Consider the following 15,629-nt stretch of genomic DNA (forward strand, 5'->3'; position numbering starts at 1 on the left):
TAACTAATTACATATGTATTTGTTTTGTTTTTTTCTAAAAAAAAACGTTTAGCGTTTAGTTTATGTTAACTAAACGCTAAACGTCTGTTTTTTTCTACACATTCTCAAACAGAAAAATTGTCAAAATACGAAAACATTTTTTAATAAGCTCAAGAATTTCGCTCCCGCCCTCCGAAGTACGAGACATGGCTGTTTTTGAAATTCCCAATGAGAGAACTTTAGTGGCCTCCATAAGTCTTCAAATGTGTTTCTGGTTTTACCAAAGCAAAAGCAAACGTAAGGACAGTATTTTAGGTTAGAAAAGCGGTCTTAATCGTATAGTTCTGCAGAGCCTTTGGACCATGTAAGAACGCCATACGGAGCCGTCTTATCACGTCGATGTCAGCCGTTGCGCGCGCCTCAGTCGCCCCCTTTGCTTATCTACGTAAATTTGGCCCGATGAAATGACGGCCGCCCCCTTTCCTTATCTACGTAAATTTGGCTCGACGAAACGACGGTCATGAACGTTCTTTTTCCTTGTAGCATTAATCGTAATATAACACTTTCTTCTTAAAAAAATATTCAAGGTGCCCAATTCTTGACCGGACGGACTCCCAGTTGGGCTTCTAAACATTTTTTTCGCGAATGACTCAGCCGGTTGTGTTAGGCGGTAGGATGCACCTATTCCTCGATGCTGTCAAGAGCTTTTGCTTTTAGCGGAGTCGAACTGCTGGAGCCCGGACCAGCAACGCACGTGGAGCTTACTTCGTCCGGATGATCATCGCAACTCATTGAGGAACATTCTGAGAAAAACGGCGCAATAGAAAGAACTCATAAGCTTCATTCTAAATGCATGGACAGAATAACCTATGCAGTTAGAACTTGATCTCGTCTATGGCGTTGCACTAGAAAGGACGTTACATAGAAACCTGATAATACGAAAAGAAACTAAATCTATGTACCATCGGTGCAGTATCCACTTGTAGGTGATTGCGTCGCACTGGACGGACAACTCTTCACCATGCTACTAGACAACGGAGAGGACTCTCGCTCTTCACACTTATCTAGGAGCCGCGTCGCCTGGTTCGTCAACGTTTTGTTTGTACCCTGCTCCTCAGCAATGATAATTTCAGGTGTATCCATCTTATCGTTATCGGCGTCAGTGTCTTTGTTCACGGCGTCCACATTGTCGTTAGCAGCAATGAAGGGATCGGTTTGTTTTGTTACAGCAGAACCAACCCGTCGTTTTTCATCATCGATACCATTAACGACTTTTAGTTTATTACCACTTGCTGCAGTAGAGCCCACAACGACAGCTTCATCTTTAACAGTGTCCTTAACGGTGACCTTGGTTTTTTTAACGTGCTTCGAGTTCTTCCCAACAGTCGAGTAACGAAGGGTAAACGCGTGAGCAATGGGATCATACATGCCACGCTCCTGCAGCTGGCAAGCGATGCAAGGCTCCCATGCGACGCGCTGCCGTGCTACTTGGACAGATCGCAGCTCGAACGCCGATGCGGACTCACGATGGGCTCGAGGTCCTACTACGGGCAAACCACAGTCGACGATAGCGGGATCACTGCAATACATTACATTTCTCGGATATTAGCGAAATACACCCAGGCAGGTACGTCAGATAGAAACCTACAATTCACCTAATTCTATCTCGCTTTAGATTATTATAGAAGTGTTTTACAGAAAACATTTTTTTATATTATAATTATAGTTTTTTTTACCGGGCCATGGTCTCTCTAAATGACTTCCCCGCGGTGCGTCGTGCGCACAGTTTCTCGCTTTCTTCATGCGCCATCTCTGGGTCTGCAAATGAATTTTAAACAACGTTGGTTGCATGTCTGTTTTAGAATGTGCCTGCTAGAAGAATGATTTAACTAACGTTCCATACGATTGTGTATAAAATAGAATTATTTATATACCATAACAATATCGTCGATCGTATGCACTATGCTGCTGTGGGTGCGATTCAGTACTTTGCTTTCGATCCTCATCGGCTTGAAGGGCGAGTCGAAGGACGCGCGTCAGCTCCTTCACCTCTTGAGGATCGTGTAACTTAAGATGCATTTGGGGGTGCGGTTTAACCGGCAACAAAACTGGAAGCTCTGGCCCACCACAGCCGCTGCTTCTGAACGCCATACGGGTAAGAACGAACAAAGCGGTCTCAGCTTCACGATGACTGGAAAATTCGACGAATGCAAGGGCCTTCCACTCGACCTCGAGTAAGGCGGGATTTCTTGAAAGGAACTTTCGTACATTGGTCAGCACAATCTCAGGAGCGTCGGGCAGGGCGCACGGGACGCATAGCATGCGTGGCAATACGTAAATTGCGTAAACCTGCGGGTCATTGAGACAAATTTGCTGTTTCACCGTTCACAGGATCCAACGTCGAGCTTGTCACTTAATATCTAGATACCAAGTGTTTGTTTTTGTTTTTAAGGTTTAGTGTTTTTCTCATTTAGGATTGCGATTTTGAAAAACAGACGTACAACGATCGACCGGTTAAGAATACGAGGAACCAACTGACCTGTCCAAACATTTTGAATACATCAAAGATCTGAGACTGCGACTTCGGCATTTCTTGGTGCAGCTGTACGACAGCCCGTGATGCAAAGGTCTCATCATAATGTGGGAAGGGGATTAGTCGACGGACCTGTAGAGAGAATGCAGATTCATAAAGTTTTCTATTTTCCTCTATAATATATGTGAGATGATAGTATTATATCAGCCTGCGGATCATACCTTGGTTTCGTCGTCACTGAGTTCTAGCACTTTTGATGCTTTAACTGCTTGCCTAAGTATTGTCACCGCGGTATGGGATCTTGTTACCGTTCGAAGGCGTCCGTAAGTTGCCATAAAGTTAAGAGAGATCCATCCTGACCAGCGACGAATCTGCTTGACCAGTAACTCGTCACGAAGAGCAGTCTAGAGAAAAATTTTAGTCACAAAGACGTCTTCGTCAAAGTTCTATGCTATGACGATGCATCTGCTATTCGAAACATCCGAAAGAAAGAAGAAGAAACCCCGAAGAGATCTGTCTTTTCGGCCAAAACGTTAAGTATTTACTGCATTATTGAGGTTAATCAGAAACACTTACCTTATCATCTAAGTAGAACTCGAGCAGAGATTTTGCCTCCTCAATCAGATTGCGTTCAGTTCCGCCCTCGTTTGACGCTGTCTGAAAATCGAAAACGTCCTAAAATAATCGAAAACGTCCTAAAATAACAAATTTGCAGAGAAATAGCAAAAGGAACTCTTTATTCCTTGCTTTCATGCGAAAAAACTTGCGCCTAAGAAAAAAAATGCTGTCAATTTTAGAAATAGTGCCAACCTGTTTCTGAGGCGTCGTAGGCCTTGTATCTTCCATAGAAATATCGGAGGTATCGGATATAAATCGCTCGTCGGTATCACCAAAACCCTCAATTTTTGTTCTGGCAATGCATCCGCCGATAGAAAACTTCAATGGTCCTTCCTTAACCAATACTTCCCTAGTAGATTTCTCTGTAAACAGGGCGTGTTTTCCAGCTTCTGATGCACCATCTAATAACCTCGCAGGCCTCTCACTGACGTCAGTTGAAGGTCTGTCAGCCACTATGGGGTCTCCCACGACGCAGACAGCCGGATCGATTTCGGCGAGTGGTATCATCTCGCGCATTCCGGATGCTCCCAGCACTTCGACCAATGATGACGCGCTACCCTTCAAAGATGACTTCGCGTAGTTTTTACTGCTGATTCCGAAAAAGATTAAATATTAGTTTCATATTTCAATTGAGAATGAATCATTTGAAACAGAAGTATGGCTGTATCGTACCATTTTCGCTATACATCACGACCAGTCAGCTGGCTACGATTTTATTTCGCAATATCACAGCCTGTCCAGCCCCTAAATTGTGCCACAAACGACTACGTATTCTACAGAAATTGGGTTAGTATGCACTAAGAAGACCACTGCCATACTTACTCTTCTAACGAAGACCAAGGTGTTTTCTTGAGAATGCCTTTCAGTGGTCTATGTTCACGAGCCTCTTGTTTTTCTTTTAAGGCTTCCTGAGGCGCCCTAAAAGAAACAAATCACAACCACGTAGGCTCCGCTGAATAACAGTCATTCCATAGGATGATACTGACATATGCAACATAACGTACACACTTCCACATGCATTGCATTTACCCAATTACCTCAAACAGAGGATACATGCGTACGTGTAGTGTTCATTGACCACACAAACTTTGATTTACATAAACGAAAAATTTACGCTATTCACCGTAACACTACAGCTTCCTTTCGTTGCCTTTTCTTAGCCTTGGATCACTACATCATGGCAGGGTAAAATCCAGAAGTGAATTAGGGTTGGATGGAACAGATAAGGAAAGCTTCCCATAATAGTACAGATGGAAGCAAAAAAATTATGTCAACAGCAGTCAATGGCCAACAGAAATTGCTGCATGGCGGAAAATAATCACTCGAACCCTAGGTAATAAAAATTTTTAAAGGTAAACATGGCGATTGTATCTATTAACAGTTTCATGGGTTTTTAAATTCCGCGCAATGAACTCTGGCTGATACTACGAGGGCCGTTCGCATTTCTCACAGAGGGATAACGTCCTTTTACGTGCAGTATCCGGAGAGTTCATAAACTTATCGACAAAAACTTACGCTTTAGGACATACGTAGGATTTCCAACACAAGATCGCCTGTCACAACGGAACAGACTGATGGACCATTCCATACGAAAAGTTCTCTGCCTTCGTTTTCTACAACCAATACCGATCGCACTGTTATGTAGCATGAATAGTTGCCCTAAATGGAATTTCGACCCTGAAACTCGCAAAGATCTTGGCGTTCCCCCCAGCCTGGACACTTCATGCAGCTTGCAATATTTCGTTGGCACCTCACAACCACAGCTGATAACATTAGTATGAGGGTACCGCTGAAGTTGATCGTGTTAATCCTTAAGCGAACAAGAAGTTCGGTAACATGAGGCCTGTATTGTGATATTTATTGAGGAGAATTGCTGAATTCGAACACCAACCTTCGGTCGATTGTTTTTTGGGCAAGTTCGTATAATGAAAAAATATAATCACAACAAAAACCCTTCCCTTTTGAATAAAAATGAACTCACCGTGGAATAACGTGCTCATTGCAAAAAGACATCTTGATACTTTTTGTGATTTGACTCTTTGAAGCTGACGATGTTTGCCCTAGCTGCACACAAAGACAGATTTTGAATAAAGGCGCGACTGGATAATTACATACATTTATAGATGTCCCGGAATTTTTTCTCTTGATATGTATGTTCGTATTCATGAGCCGAATTAATGAGACTCAGATTGGAATTGGTGTAAAGGTTCTTCTCTGGCCGTATGATTCGCTGTGATTTTTCGAGTAGAACTTTGCTAACCAGTCAACAAGTACCTTTTTTTTTTTCTATTACAGGGCTGAAGCCTCCAGCGTTGATTGTCCCATTAAAGGCCTGTTGATCGTGGCGCGGGCAATCCTTACCTTCTTTTGAGTATCTTCGAATCCTTTCAGTTATGCCTAGCGGATAGGCACTGTCAGCAATTAGTTTTTATTTCACTGTAGAATGAAATAACAGCTACTTTCTTAGGGCAGATGATGTAAAAATCGCACTTCAAAAAAATGTCTGCTTTGCAAGAACGAATAGGCTTCGCAAAAAACTTATCTTGCTTCCCATTTTTTTTCAAAACATTGAGTCGTTTTCGATAAGCTAGGGTACATCCCCATCGGAGGAGCACACCTGGTAATCTTGGTTCCAGGTATTTTGGTACGAGCATTCTGGTACAGAATACTCTGATCAAGGGACCGCACCATAGACTGCACAAATGACAAGCAAAGCCAAAAGGTAGCGCAAGATGGAACTTATCGTTAAAGTGATGTTTACACCTTCATGTATATATTATATACATTTTCTTCCTGCAATATGGGCCATATCAATCCATTGCAAAAAATTAGCTTTATTAAAGAAGTTTGATGGAAATCATACACCCCACAAACTCACTTCTGCTTCAATGGGATGCTTCTATATTCAATATAAAACACTTTAGTCGACCAGAAACCGAAAAGAGATATTTGCTTTGAGTTCATTCAAAAGATCCATTCAAAAGTTTCAAAGCCGAAATGCTTTTAACTATCAGATTATTATTATTATCATTAGATCAGCGTGGACAACGACGGTTCACACGGCATCTTAATAATTTTACAATACATTTCAAACCCATGGAACCAAAAAAGGTACCATTATCGCAAGCTTAATATCGTACAGCCAACGTTCGGTTAATATGATCAGACCTCCAGTCGTCCGTTCAGATGCACTGAAGACATGCTTTCACAAAATATACTTACTATTGTTGCTTCAAATAATATATTTAGCTCTAGTTTTGGCTCTACGCGATCAAAACGGGGTTTGGCTTTTGCTTCCAATGCCGACTGCATTGAGTGATTTTGTATATACATCAATAGGGGGGTTTTTCTCATTGAAACACGGTCAAATTGTCTCTATATGAGACCTTCAATGTGCGTCCACCTCCTTCACCCCTCATCCGCATCAAATGATGGTGAAATGTAGCGTGATAAACGCATTAAGCCGCGTTGTTTCGGCACTCACAAGCTCGTCTTAGCAACTTAAAAGGCGCTCTTAATGGTCCCACTCTCAAGCTATTTCGTATGAGTAATGGGAGCTACTGATTAATGTGCCAGTCTCAAGACGAAAGAAAACTATTGTCCAAAAATACTGTTAAATGTTTGTTTAATATTTAGAGCCAGTAAAGGTTGAATCTGATCATGATAAGCCCACGTTTAAGGTGTAAATCGTCATTGCAATAGTGGTAAGCGGTGTTGTATAAGTTAATCGAGTCAGCTATAGTTTGTGTGGCCTAAACTTCTTATCAGGGATGGCCGTTTTCAGCCTATGTTATAAGGAATGCGAAAGACTCTCGGAAAACGACTCTAATAACTCTAGTAGCTCTTTTTGTTTGATCGATTTATGTTCCTAACATAGTGAGACTTCAAATGAGCCAGTACTTATGAAACTTAGGTGTTTTACGTCCCTTACTTAAGCCATTCAATATCTACCTTAAACAGACAGCTAGTTTCCAGTACGAAGTAAGGTGTTTTCGGGTGTGAACGGTTGGGTGCGGGCCTAGATAGCCACGTGTCCGTAAGTTCAGCAGACAAACATTTGACCGCAGTTATTATACTTAGTAATTTAGTGAAATTCACAAATGAAGACAACGCTCGAATGCGGTGACGATTCAACCTTGGATGCATCAATGTCGTATCTCTTTGTTCTGAACAAAACTATAGTCACATCAAATACCGAGCTTTGCGGTTTATCGTCGTTGTACGAAGCAATACGTATTGACGTCTTTGTTGGCAATCGTGGACCATTTCAGGTCTACAGTCAGACAACGCTCACCTGTAGAAACGACCGCTAGCGACACTACAAGAAAGCCCTGTCGAAGATACGGACCGATATTCAAAACGTAAATCAAAAAGCAACGCAACTCCGTGACGAAACCATACAGACAAGCCGATTAGCAACTGCCTTGGAGGTCAAGTTAACAGATAACCTGGGAATAATTCAGTAGAACCACAGAAATCTTCCTGAAATCTAGCCGCAACAGCGATTAGTATTGCTATGTTAGTCTGACACCTCCAGAACAGAAAGGCTGGATCTTCATCGAAATCAAGGTTGTAGCATTACCAGGCTTAGGGCGCCATACTCGTTACAAAATGCCGACGTACGGTATGAGCGACATAAAATGACGCAGTTATTATCAAAAACGTAGCAAAAACCGTCGCTGAGGTTGTGTACCACCTCGCGATTCGGTGAACACTTCTGAAATTTTTCGAAGCACCAGTTACTATTCTAAGAGATATATTGCATGAATACTTCAAATACATTGCCACCGTAACTATGAGCATGCGGTTTATTGAAGTTTCAGCGTTGGCAAATATTCACTGTGGGATATGGTTACCATGCCATGCCGTTTCATAGAATTGTTGGAAAAATCACAGGTATGGCAAGACCTATATTGGCTAAATTTTTGAGTAATAAGAGCAAGGCCTTGATGCTACACGGAAAGGACGATTTCGAGAGTTTGTGGCCGCCGAAAAAAAAATGTATGTGGACCTTAAAAAATTAATGCACTAAAAGGAAAATGAAACGCAAACGCCAATATTAGCCAGTAAACGATATTCGACATCATTCGGTCCGGGTCGACTTTCAAAACATGAATTTGTGCCATTTGAACTAGTTAGTTACTGGACGAGCAAAAACAAGGCGTATACACATACGTTTGTTTTTTTCACATATATATTTTTACCCCAACGATTCTGCGTTTTTATTTAACTGTTGCTAACCTACAATGGCTATTGTTTTTGCTTGTTCCGAAGGTTTGCTCTCGGGAATTTGGTGCGAAGGGTGTCTGGCGTTCGACAATAAATGGATGTAAATATTCTAGCTATGATGGAAACTACTATAGACCTTGTAATTATTTCTGAGCTTTTTTTGAACTAATTACCGCTTGACTAGGGGTATCCGTGACGGCTTCAAGCCCATGCGTGCATTATGGAAGTAAATATTTGTTTTCTCTTGTTTCAAACGTCTGCTCCGATAGTACTCTTTATAGCAGCACAAATCGTACTAACATAAAAACATATACATAAACATGCAAAATGCGTAAAGTATTGGCATTATTATTGAATTGTACGAATCATTGTAACAGCGTTGTAGACTCATAGTGGAACTACTCGTCATGATATTATACTTACAGCAAAGACGAAGCCATTCAGATACTTACCGGAGAGGTGATGTGAACGAAGACCAAGTAAATTACCCACTTATGTGCTTTACCATCGGGGGCTGCTGGTGCTCCTACGGATGGTCTGCTTTGTTGGCACTTCGTTGTGTTCTCTCTCCTTCTCTCTCTTGCTCATTGCTCCGCTGACCCCCGAGGTAGCTGCCCTTCCTGCCTTCAGGCTCTGCGCTCCACTGGTCTCAGACAGCCCATCAGGCCAATCACCCAATCAGGACTTGCACCCCATTTTCATCCCGCTCCCAAGACTTCCCCCAGTCGCTATCCCTAGTTGACGTTCCGGATATCTTTGGAGTTGTGTGATCCGACTGGTAGCCCCGTAGAACGCCACCTCCTGTTCTCGCCGACGCTAGCCAGGGTGTTAAAAGGTTCAAGCTAGATTTAGTCGGCGTCGCTAAGTGGATCTAACGATGCTTACCAACCTCGTATAGGGTGTTCGGTGTGCAGTGTATGCTCAAGGGACATTTTTGCTCTTCTAAACCGAAAGCTCTCTTCTTAGTTTAAAAATCCCGTTCTCAAATGTTAGCGACTGCACTTGTTTGTCCACCACTTCGTTTGGCCTTGAGAAGTAAAACACATATGAGATAGATACTAAAACGAATTAATTTAACTATTTGTGCGCGGAATATCTATAGAATGTACACTAGTATCTTGCATCTGTTGGACTGTCTGGCCGTTTCTAAGTCTGGCTTATTCAGCTCCTTTGTGTCACACTCTCTCAAACCGCGCGTGCGCCGCCAAAAGACACTTAGGCGAATCATTTAGTATTTTGCGTAGTGCTATCGGTACTGCTGCTAGCTGTGGGTCGTGAGGGCGTCCGCTGGATTTAGGATAACCGTACAGACGAGGCGACACACGGACGCCGGTAACGGGCGTGGGTTCAAAAAGGAGCCTTCTTTAATGTCGGTAGTGCCTCCTAACGAGCGCCACGCGCTGGCTTTTCTTCCAAAACGACTTGAACACTGCTAACAGCCCGTCTGGCCCTGTACAGCTCGACTTCTCTTACAAGGCTTGGTTGCCCCTGTACGACTTGTCTGCCTGAACTCCCTCGTCCACCAATTTTTCTCTTCCTTCTCCCTACTTCTCTTTTCCATTGTACCGAACGGGGGTTGGCAGGCTCCTCAAACCATTACGGTCCGAACGTGTCATCCTTTTGCCGCTTGCCCAAAGCCACTGGTGGGATGGTCAAGCCACGAAGAATTTGATTTCTTTTCTGGTCTTTGTTATTGGCTCCGCCTTCGCATAGTCCCCCACTGGTGGCTGTACCCGCCGGCCTTCGGCAACCGCCTCCGCCCCCATTCAGCGGCTTTACGGTTTAACCGCCGGCTTTCCTTGTCGCCGTTGTTACCGTTACTGCCGCCGCTGGCCGCTCTTCCTTGTCCTCGGTCCTATCCTTCGTTTTTTGGGCCTTCCCGTTGCCGCCGTTCGTCACCGCCATCGTCATCGACAGCTGGCGCAGCAAGTCTGTGCCAACAGATCTGTGATTGCTGTCTCGTTTACTGCCGGTTTAGCGGCCTTTTCCTTGTTCGTTGGTTTACTTGCCGGCCCGTTTCTTGTTGTCAGCTGTCAAGTAGTACGCAGAGCGTGCTTGCCACCCAGCCGGCCATTTTCTTCTAAGGAACGTTCTCGCTTCGGCCGCGCAGTCCATTGCCGCGCCCGTCGCATTGCTGGTCTGCGCTGACCTGTCTTGACTGCTTCTGCTATCTTGTTCTTTGCCCCTCCTTCATCCCGGCTCTTACTTTTAGTCGTTTATATAGCCCTCTTCGATTCGCTGGCCGGGCCACCTACCGTTGCTATTTCGCCATGTGATCGGCTCTTTTAGTTATCCGGCGCCCTCCTGCCGTTAGCAGAGTCCGAGCGGAGTTTCCCAAATTTGTCCCAACTTGCCCCCCACTGATTTCTGATTCAGCTGCCGCGGAAAAAGCAGCGGCTCTTCCGCCTACGTTTTGTCCTCCTATTTGACCTCCTGCTGCCTGTTATTTGGCTGAAGCTCAGTCGGCGATGGCGACCCCTTCGCCTGTCCATATCTCTCACGCTGTTTGTCGTCGTTCTGTGCAGCGGTCGTCACCACGACCTCTGTCAGTGTGGCCTTTGCTCGTCGACCGTCACAGCGTTACTTTCTAACGTGAACGGAGGTAGTACTTATTGCAACCTCCGGTATTGTCATAGTCGTCGCGGGCCAGGAATTGGCCGTAATTCCTGCCCTTTGTATCAGTGACCCGCATGTTGTCAAACGTCCCCCTCCGAACCGCTTGTCTGACTGTTGTCGTCGGCTGGCCAGCTCGATTATCGCTTACTAGCGCCACTGCTGCAGTTCGGCCCTCGGAAACATCGAGTTGTAATTGCGCAGCGAAAAGGCCAGCATCAGATCCTCCTTTCCCGGTCGCTCTCTCCCTTTCCCGAGATTTCTATTCTTTTCGGTCTAATGTAGTTAGTCGGTACAAGTTATATAGTAGTAGCTGTGAGAGGGAGAGAAGGACCAACAAGCCTGCTTGAGGACTGCTTCAAGGGCGACGAGTGACTGTGTGCGCGGGTAGGACCGAATGGGGAGCTAGGGGCAAGTCAGCAAAGAAATTCTCAAAGCAGAGATTTGCCCCGGAGGGGGCAGCAGACGGCTGGAGAAAGCTACTACTGATGACAAACGTCAACTTTGTTTTTGAGGATGATGACGCAGTACTTCTGTTGAACGACAGTCGAGGACTTGATTGACGTCAGTGTAATTTATCCAGGTCGAATTCGGAATATGTAGACTGCTTATTTCAAATGCAATCTAACTACTAAAGACATGCAAGTCACGTTGAGCGTATGTAGTAGAAAGTTAAGTCGTACTTACGTTACTGCAGGAATCGATGTGAGCCATATAGTAACGGTACTTAGTGTCGAGTACTGCATCGACGAGTAATTTTTTACACCTTAAGAAGTACGAAGCCGTGTGTAAACCTGTCTGTGTATTGGGAATAGAGGTCAAGTGCCCTTATAAAAGTTAAATGACTAACTGTTGTATTAATCCATAGGTTAGTCTGTGGAGAGCAAAGAAACACTCTGGAAAGCTATATTCGGGCACTAGCACCTGTGAAAGGCACAATGTTCACTTCAGTATGATTTAAAGATGATCCGAGCTACGAAGTTGAGGTTGTTTTCTGTTGGTCTCATCGATTCTCAGATTATTTGTTATAGTAGATCAATCTATTTTCCCTCGGTACTTGAAGGGATGGACATCGAATTCGACGGTACCTTCGTGGCCCGAGAACAGAATCAAAATCACAGCGCAGAATATGCTATATTCTACGGAATGAGAAACTACATTGTGTTACACGTACAGCATATGATGTTTGTCAAGCTGCCGTATCACGCCCTTATTTAAGGTCGTGAACTAACTTGAAGCACTTCTACATGTGGGACGTCACAAGGCTAGCATGTTAAATGAATGAATTACATAAATTTGTCACCTGCCTTAAATTGAAACGTCAGTCTGAAAAGACGCGAGAGAGTTTCGACAGCTTTCATGCCGGCATGTTTTGTTTTCTTTTGATTACGCATTTTTTCCACATATGTGTCATAACGATATATATATGTATATGGTCAGTATGTCGATTGACTAGAGCTCACTAAAGCCGTGTAGACTTTTAAAAAAATGCTACAAGCACAATTCAGTGAATGGACTTAAATGCCATTACTTCGCAAACCATATGCAATTAAATGTCTCATTGCTAATAGGCGCCCAGGTCGAAATGGCTCAGGGGTCATTGGCAAGACTCAGTAGGTTCAAAGTAAGTATATTGATCGCAGATTGGTACTTGAATAGCAGAGCAGTTTGAAAGTAAAGACACCGCTCATGTACACGATATTCTCTAAAAGATCTGCTAGCTCAAATAAATGGAACACATCTCTGCTCAGTGCAGTCGTTACGTCAGTGGAAAAAGAATGCTTGAAACTCTGCTTGCTGAGAGGTCTACGCTGCTACATTGCCACACCATTTACCGGAGATGTACTGTTCGCAGGTTCAGACGCCTTTACCGCCTCCATGAGCATTGGTTTCTGATCGGCCCTGTCGAGTTGTCTTGCTACAGGCAGATCCAGTGCAAAAATCTCTCTGGCCATCTTTGAAAAGGTCAATTTGCCGGTAGAAAAAATTCGAAGCACGTCACGCATGCGTACAGGCACAACTTCGGTATGTTTTGCCGATACTCCGCACTGACGTCCTCCGAGGACACCTTGCAAATGATCCTGTCTGAGAATATTGTCCATATGTCATACATGGATGCCATGGCGGTGGGTAGGAGTTCAGAGGAATAAGAAACTCAAGAAAAGGAAGCAGTTCCCGTCTGATTGCCGCAACACTCTGATGCGCGATGTGATGCGCTGCTGTTGTTGTTGGGGAGCAAGGTTTCCTTCTCGGACGCTGTTACAACGCTCCGGCGCTTTTAGGCCCGTGATTTGCAGGAGGCCGGCTCTCTATATTTTCTTTGTTCTTTGTCCTTAAAAGACCTTCTTTTCGCCTGCTCAGTCTGAGTAGTTGGAGATTGTGGACTGTGAATTTGGAGATAGCAGTTGTGACGACGATGACGCCTTGGGCAGAAAGAGCATATATCTAGCTGCATGTGTGGCTACGGAGTCGATATAGAATAAGCGAAGACATCGTTCGCCATTCATATCGTTATTTCAAGGAACAAAGGCAGTGTTTTTTCAACAGTAAATATGTCGCGACGGTTTGATTTTCCTTCGAGAAAGGCCATTCCCGAAGGGCGTACCCTGGCCTGCCAACACGCTCGACGCTTTTAAAGTACGTCGATACGAGCAGAGTGTAAGTTTTTGTGATCTCCTTTCCTTTATATTGTCACGGTTTGTTCCGCTTAGGTAGCTGTCGGTGTAAAATGGTACGTCGGTTCGCCATATGAACAGTGAAGTTAACGGAGAGTGAATGAGGGATGAACACAGATCGATGTCGTCGAAAGCCTTGGCGACGTCAATGTATTCGTCAACGAAGAGAGTGAACGCTCCTCGAGCGGGGTAGCGCCGGAAGATGCGGCTGACTTATGGCGAAAATCTGGGGATTTCACAAAAGCTGCATTTATAGATAATGTATGACACAAAAAAAACAAACAAATAAATAAATTATGCACACATTGTAAAGTCGGTACATCGCAGCTATAAGTTACACAGTAGATGATAAACGTTCTCCTTAATTACCTAATACTTCTATTATTCGAAATACCATGTATGTTTTGCGGTTGATTGACATCTATAGAGATTTTTAGCATTGTTACTGGGATAAAAACGTTAAACATGAGAAATAGTAACGGTGTGAAGTTGCCTATAAAGTACGTTTAGCTTGTTACCATGTGGTTCGTGAGATTCGGCCAAGGAAGTAGATAAAACAAAATTTTAGGTCACCTAAAAATATTAGTAAAATAATTGTTCGCGTGAGCCTAAAGGCATAAACTAGGACACTTTGCCCAGACATAACGTGCCTTTTTAATTATTATTTTTTTTTTTATAGAATTCAGGTAAGTAAGTTGGCATTGATTTTTATCACAGGGTTCACAGAAATTTTAGATTCGAAGATTTGAGTTTAAGCAGCCTTTATATGTAATTATTAACATTATTTTTTCTGCTAACGAGCGTTTAAATCTAAATTGCAGGCTGACAGGCAAAAACGTTGTTCCCTGAACCATTCCGGCTAAGGGGGTCAAATGCCGAGCCCAGTGATTATAACTATTTTGTGAAGAATGATCGTTGGACTGACGATCGCATTATGCTGAGTATCACCGCTCACGTTATCTATAATATGTTAAATCGTCAATGCGTCACGAATGTAAGCTCATTGATGGAACTGGTTTTCCATCGTCGGTACAAGAATAACTACAAAACAGAGTCATCAAAAAATGCCAAGTGACATAAAATCGACCCTTGTTTACTCCAGGGCATTATCATGCCAACCATTTACGTCATAATTGTTCAATTATTGGAAATACTGGTCAATTTCTCCTAGATAAATAAGTCTAGCGTGTATACATTTTTTATATTACCCGGGTGACACTGTGAGTGATTTTTTTCTATCCCTCGTTCTTATTACATATATTTATTGTCTCCAGCGGACCAGAATTTCGCTTGGGGGGGGAGGTCGTCTCGTATAAACGGGCATAATTGGAGAGATCCAAGAAGCTGAATGTAAAGCCTACCAAGACGACTTCAACTTATAAATTGCATAGCTTTGGAATGATATATTGAGCAACGTAAATGTGTTAATATTACTAAAAATTTCACGATACTAAGATTTTAAATTTTACATCAAGCCTTCGTATCAGAGTAACCTCTAGCGTACAGCTGAAACTAGTTATATAGTTGAATTGCTACGAGCACACTTCGTCAGAGAAATGCTTAACGGCAGTACCAAGGGGCGGACAATTTAAAACGTTCGTTTATTCATACAATTTTTTACCTATCATTGAAGGCATAATGAGGCTATACTGAAAGTATGTATCCATCCATGTTAAACGCGTACGATCATTGAACAGGGTTGGATGTGGAACAGATTCTAAATCCGGCCCCTTACCAGTCCAAGGCCTTTTCCATTAATTTCGCCATTCACACGGGTGAGTCTATTTCCGTAGCGGTCTCCCGTAGTTTTATTTTAGGGTTTGAATAGTTGATAGGATTTCCTTCTCCGGAATATTTTTTCCGTGGCGTCGAATTGAAGGATTATCCGAGGCCTAATATTCATGCTCTGACGTCGGAAAATTTTTATCGCCGATAACGATCCTTTATAGAAATAGCTCTTCTTCTATCGTGCAGACAACGAA

General features: G+C 43.4%; 1 protein-coding gene across 4 annotated transcripts; it reads right to left on the bottom strand.

Moving 5' to 3' along the window:
* Positions 1 to 126: 126 nt before the first annotated feature.
* LOC111254867 (uncharacterized) lies at positions 127 to 5,219 on the bottom strand. Of its 4 annotated transcripts, none has more exons than XM_022816182.2 (10): positions 5,112 to 5,219; positions 3,953 to 4,048; positions 3,323 to 3,716; positions 3,089 to 3,169; positions 2,734 to 2,916; positions 2,519 to 2,644; positions 1,914 to 2,328; positions 1,716 to 1,797; positions 942 to 1,558; positions 127 to 782 (listed from the first exon to the last, which is right to left on the bottom strand). In XM_022816182.2, the coding sequence occupies exons 1-10, from the start codon at positions 5,141 to 5,143 to the stop codon at positions 661 to 663; spliced, it is 2,148 nt and encodes a 715-aa protein (XP_022671917.1). In that variant the 5' UTR covers positions 5,144 to 5,219; the 3' UTR covers positions 127 to 660. The 4 variants fall into 4 exon arrangements, with proteins under 4 accessions (XP_022671917.1, XP_022671916.1, XP_022671919.1 ...); XM_022816181.2 differs by having other exon boundaries at positions 3,323 to 3,719; XM_022816184.2 differs by lacking the exon at positions 5,112 to 5,219 and adding an exon at positions 4,646 to 4,801.
* Between the last annotated feature and the right edge of the window lie 10,410 nt (positions 5,220 to 15,629).

Source organism: Varroa destructor, unplaced genomic scaffold, assembly GCF_002443255.2.
Source record: "Varroa destructor unplaced genomic scaffold, Vdes_3.0 BEIS01000007.1, whole genome shotgun sequence".
Lineage (NCBI taxonomy): Eukaryota > Metazoa > Arthropoda > Arachnida > Mesostigmata > Varroidae > Varroa > Varroa destructor.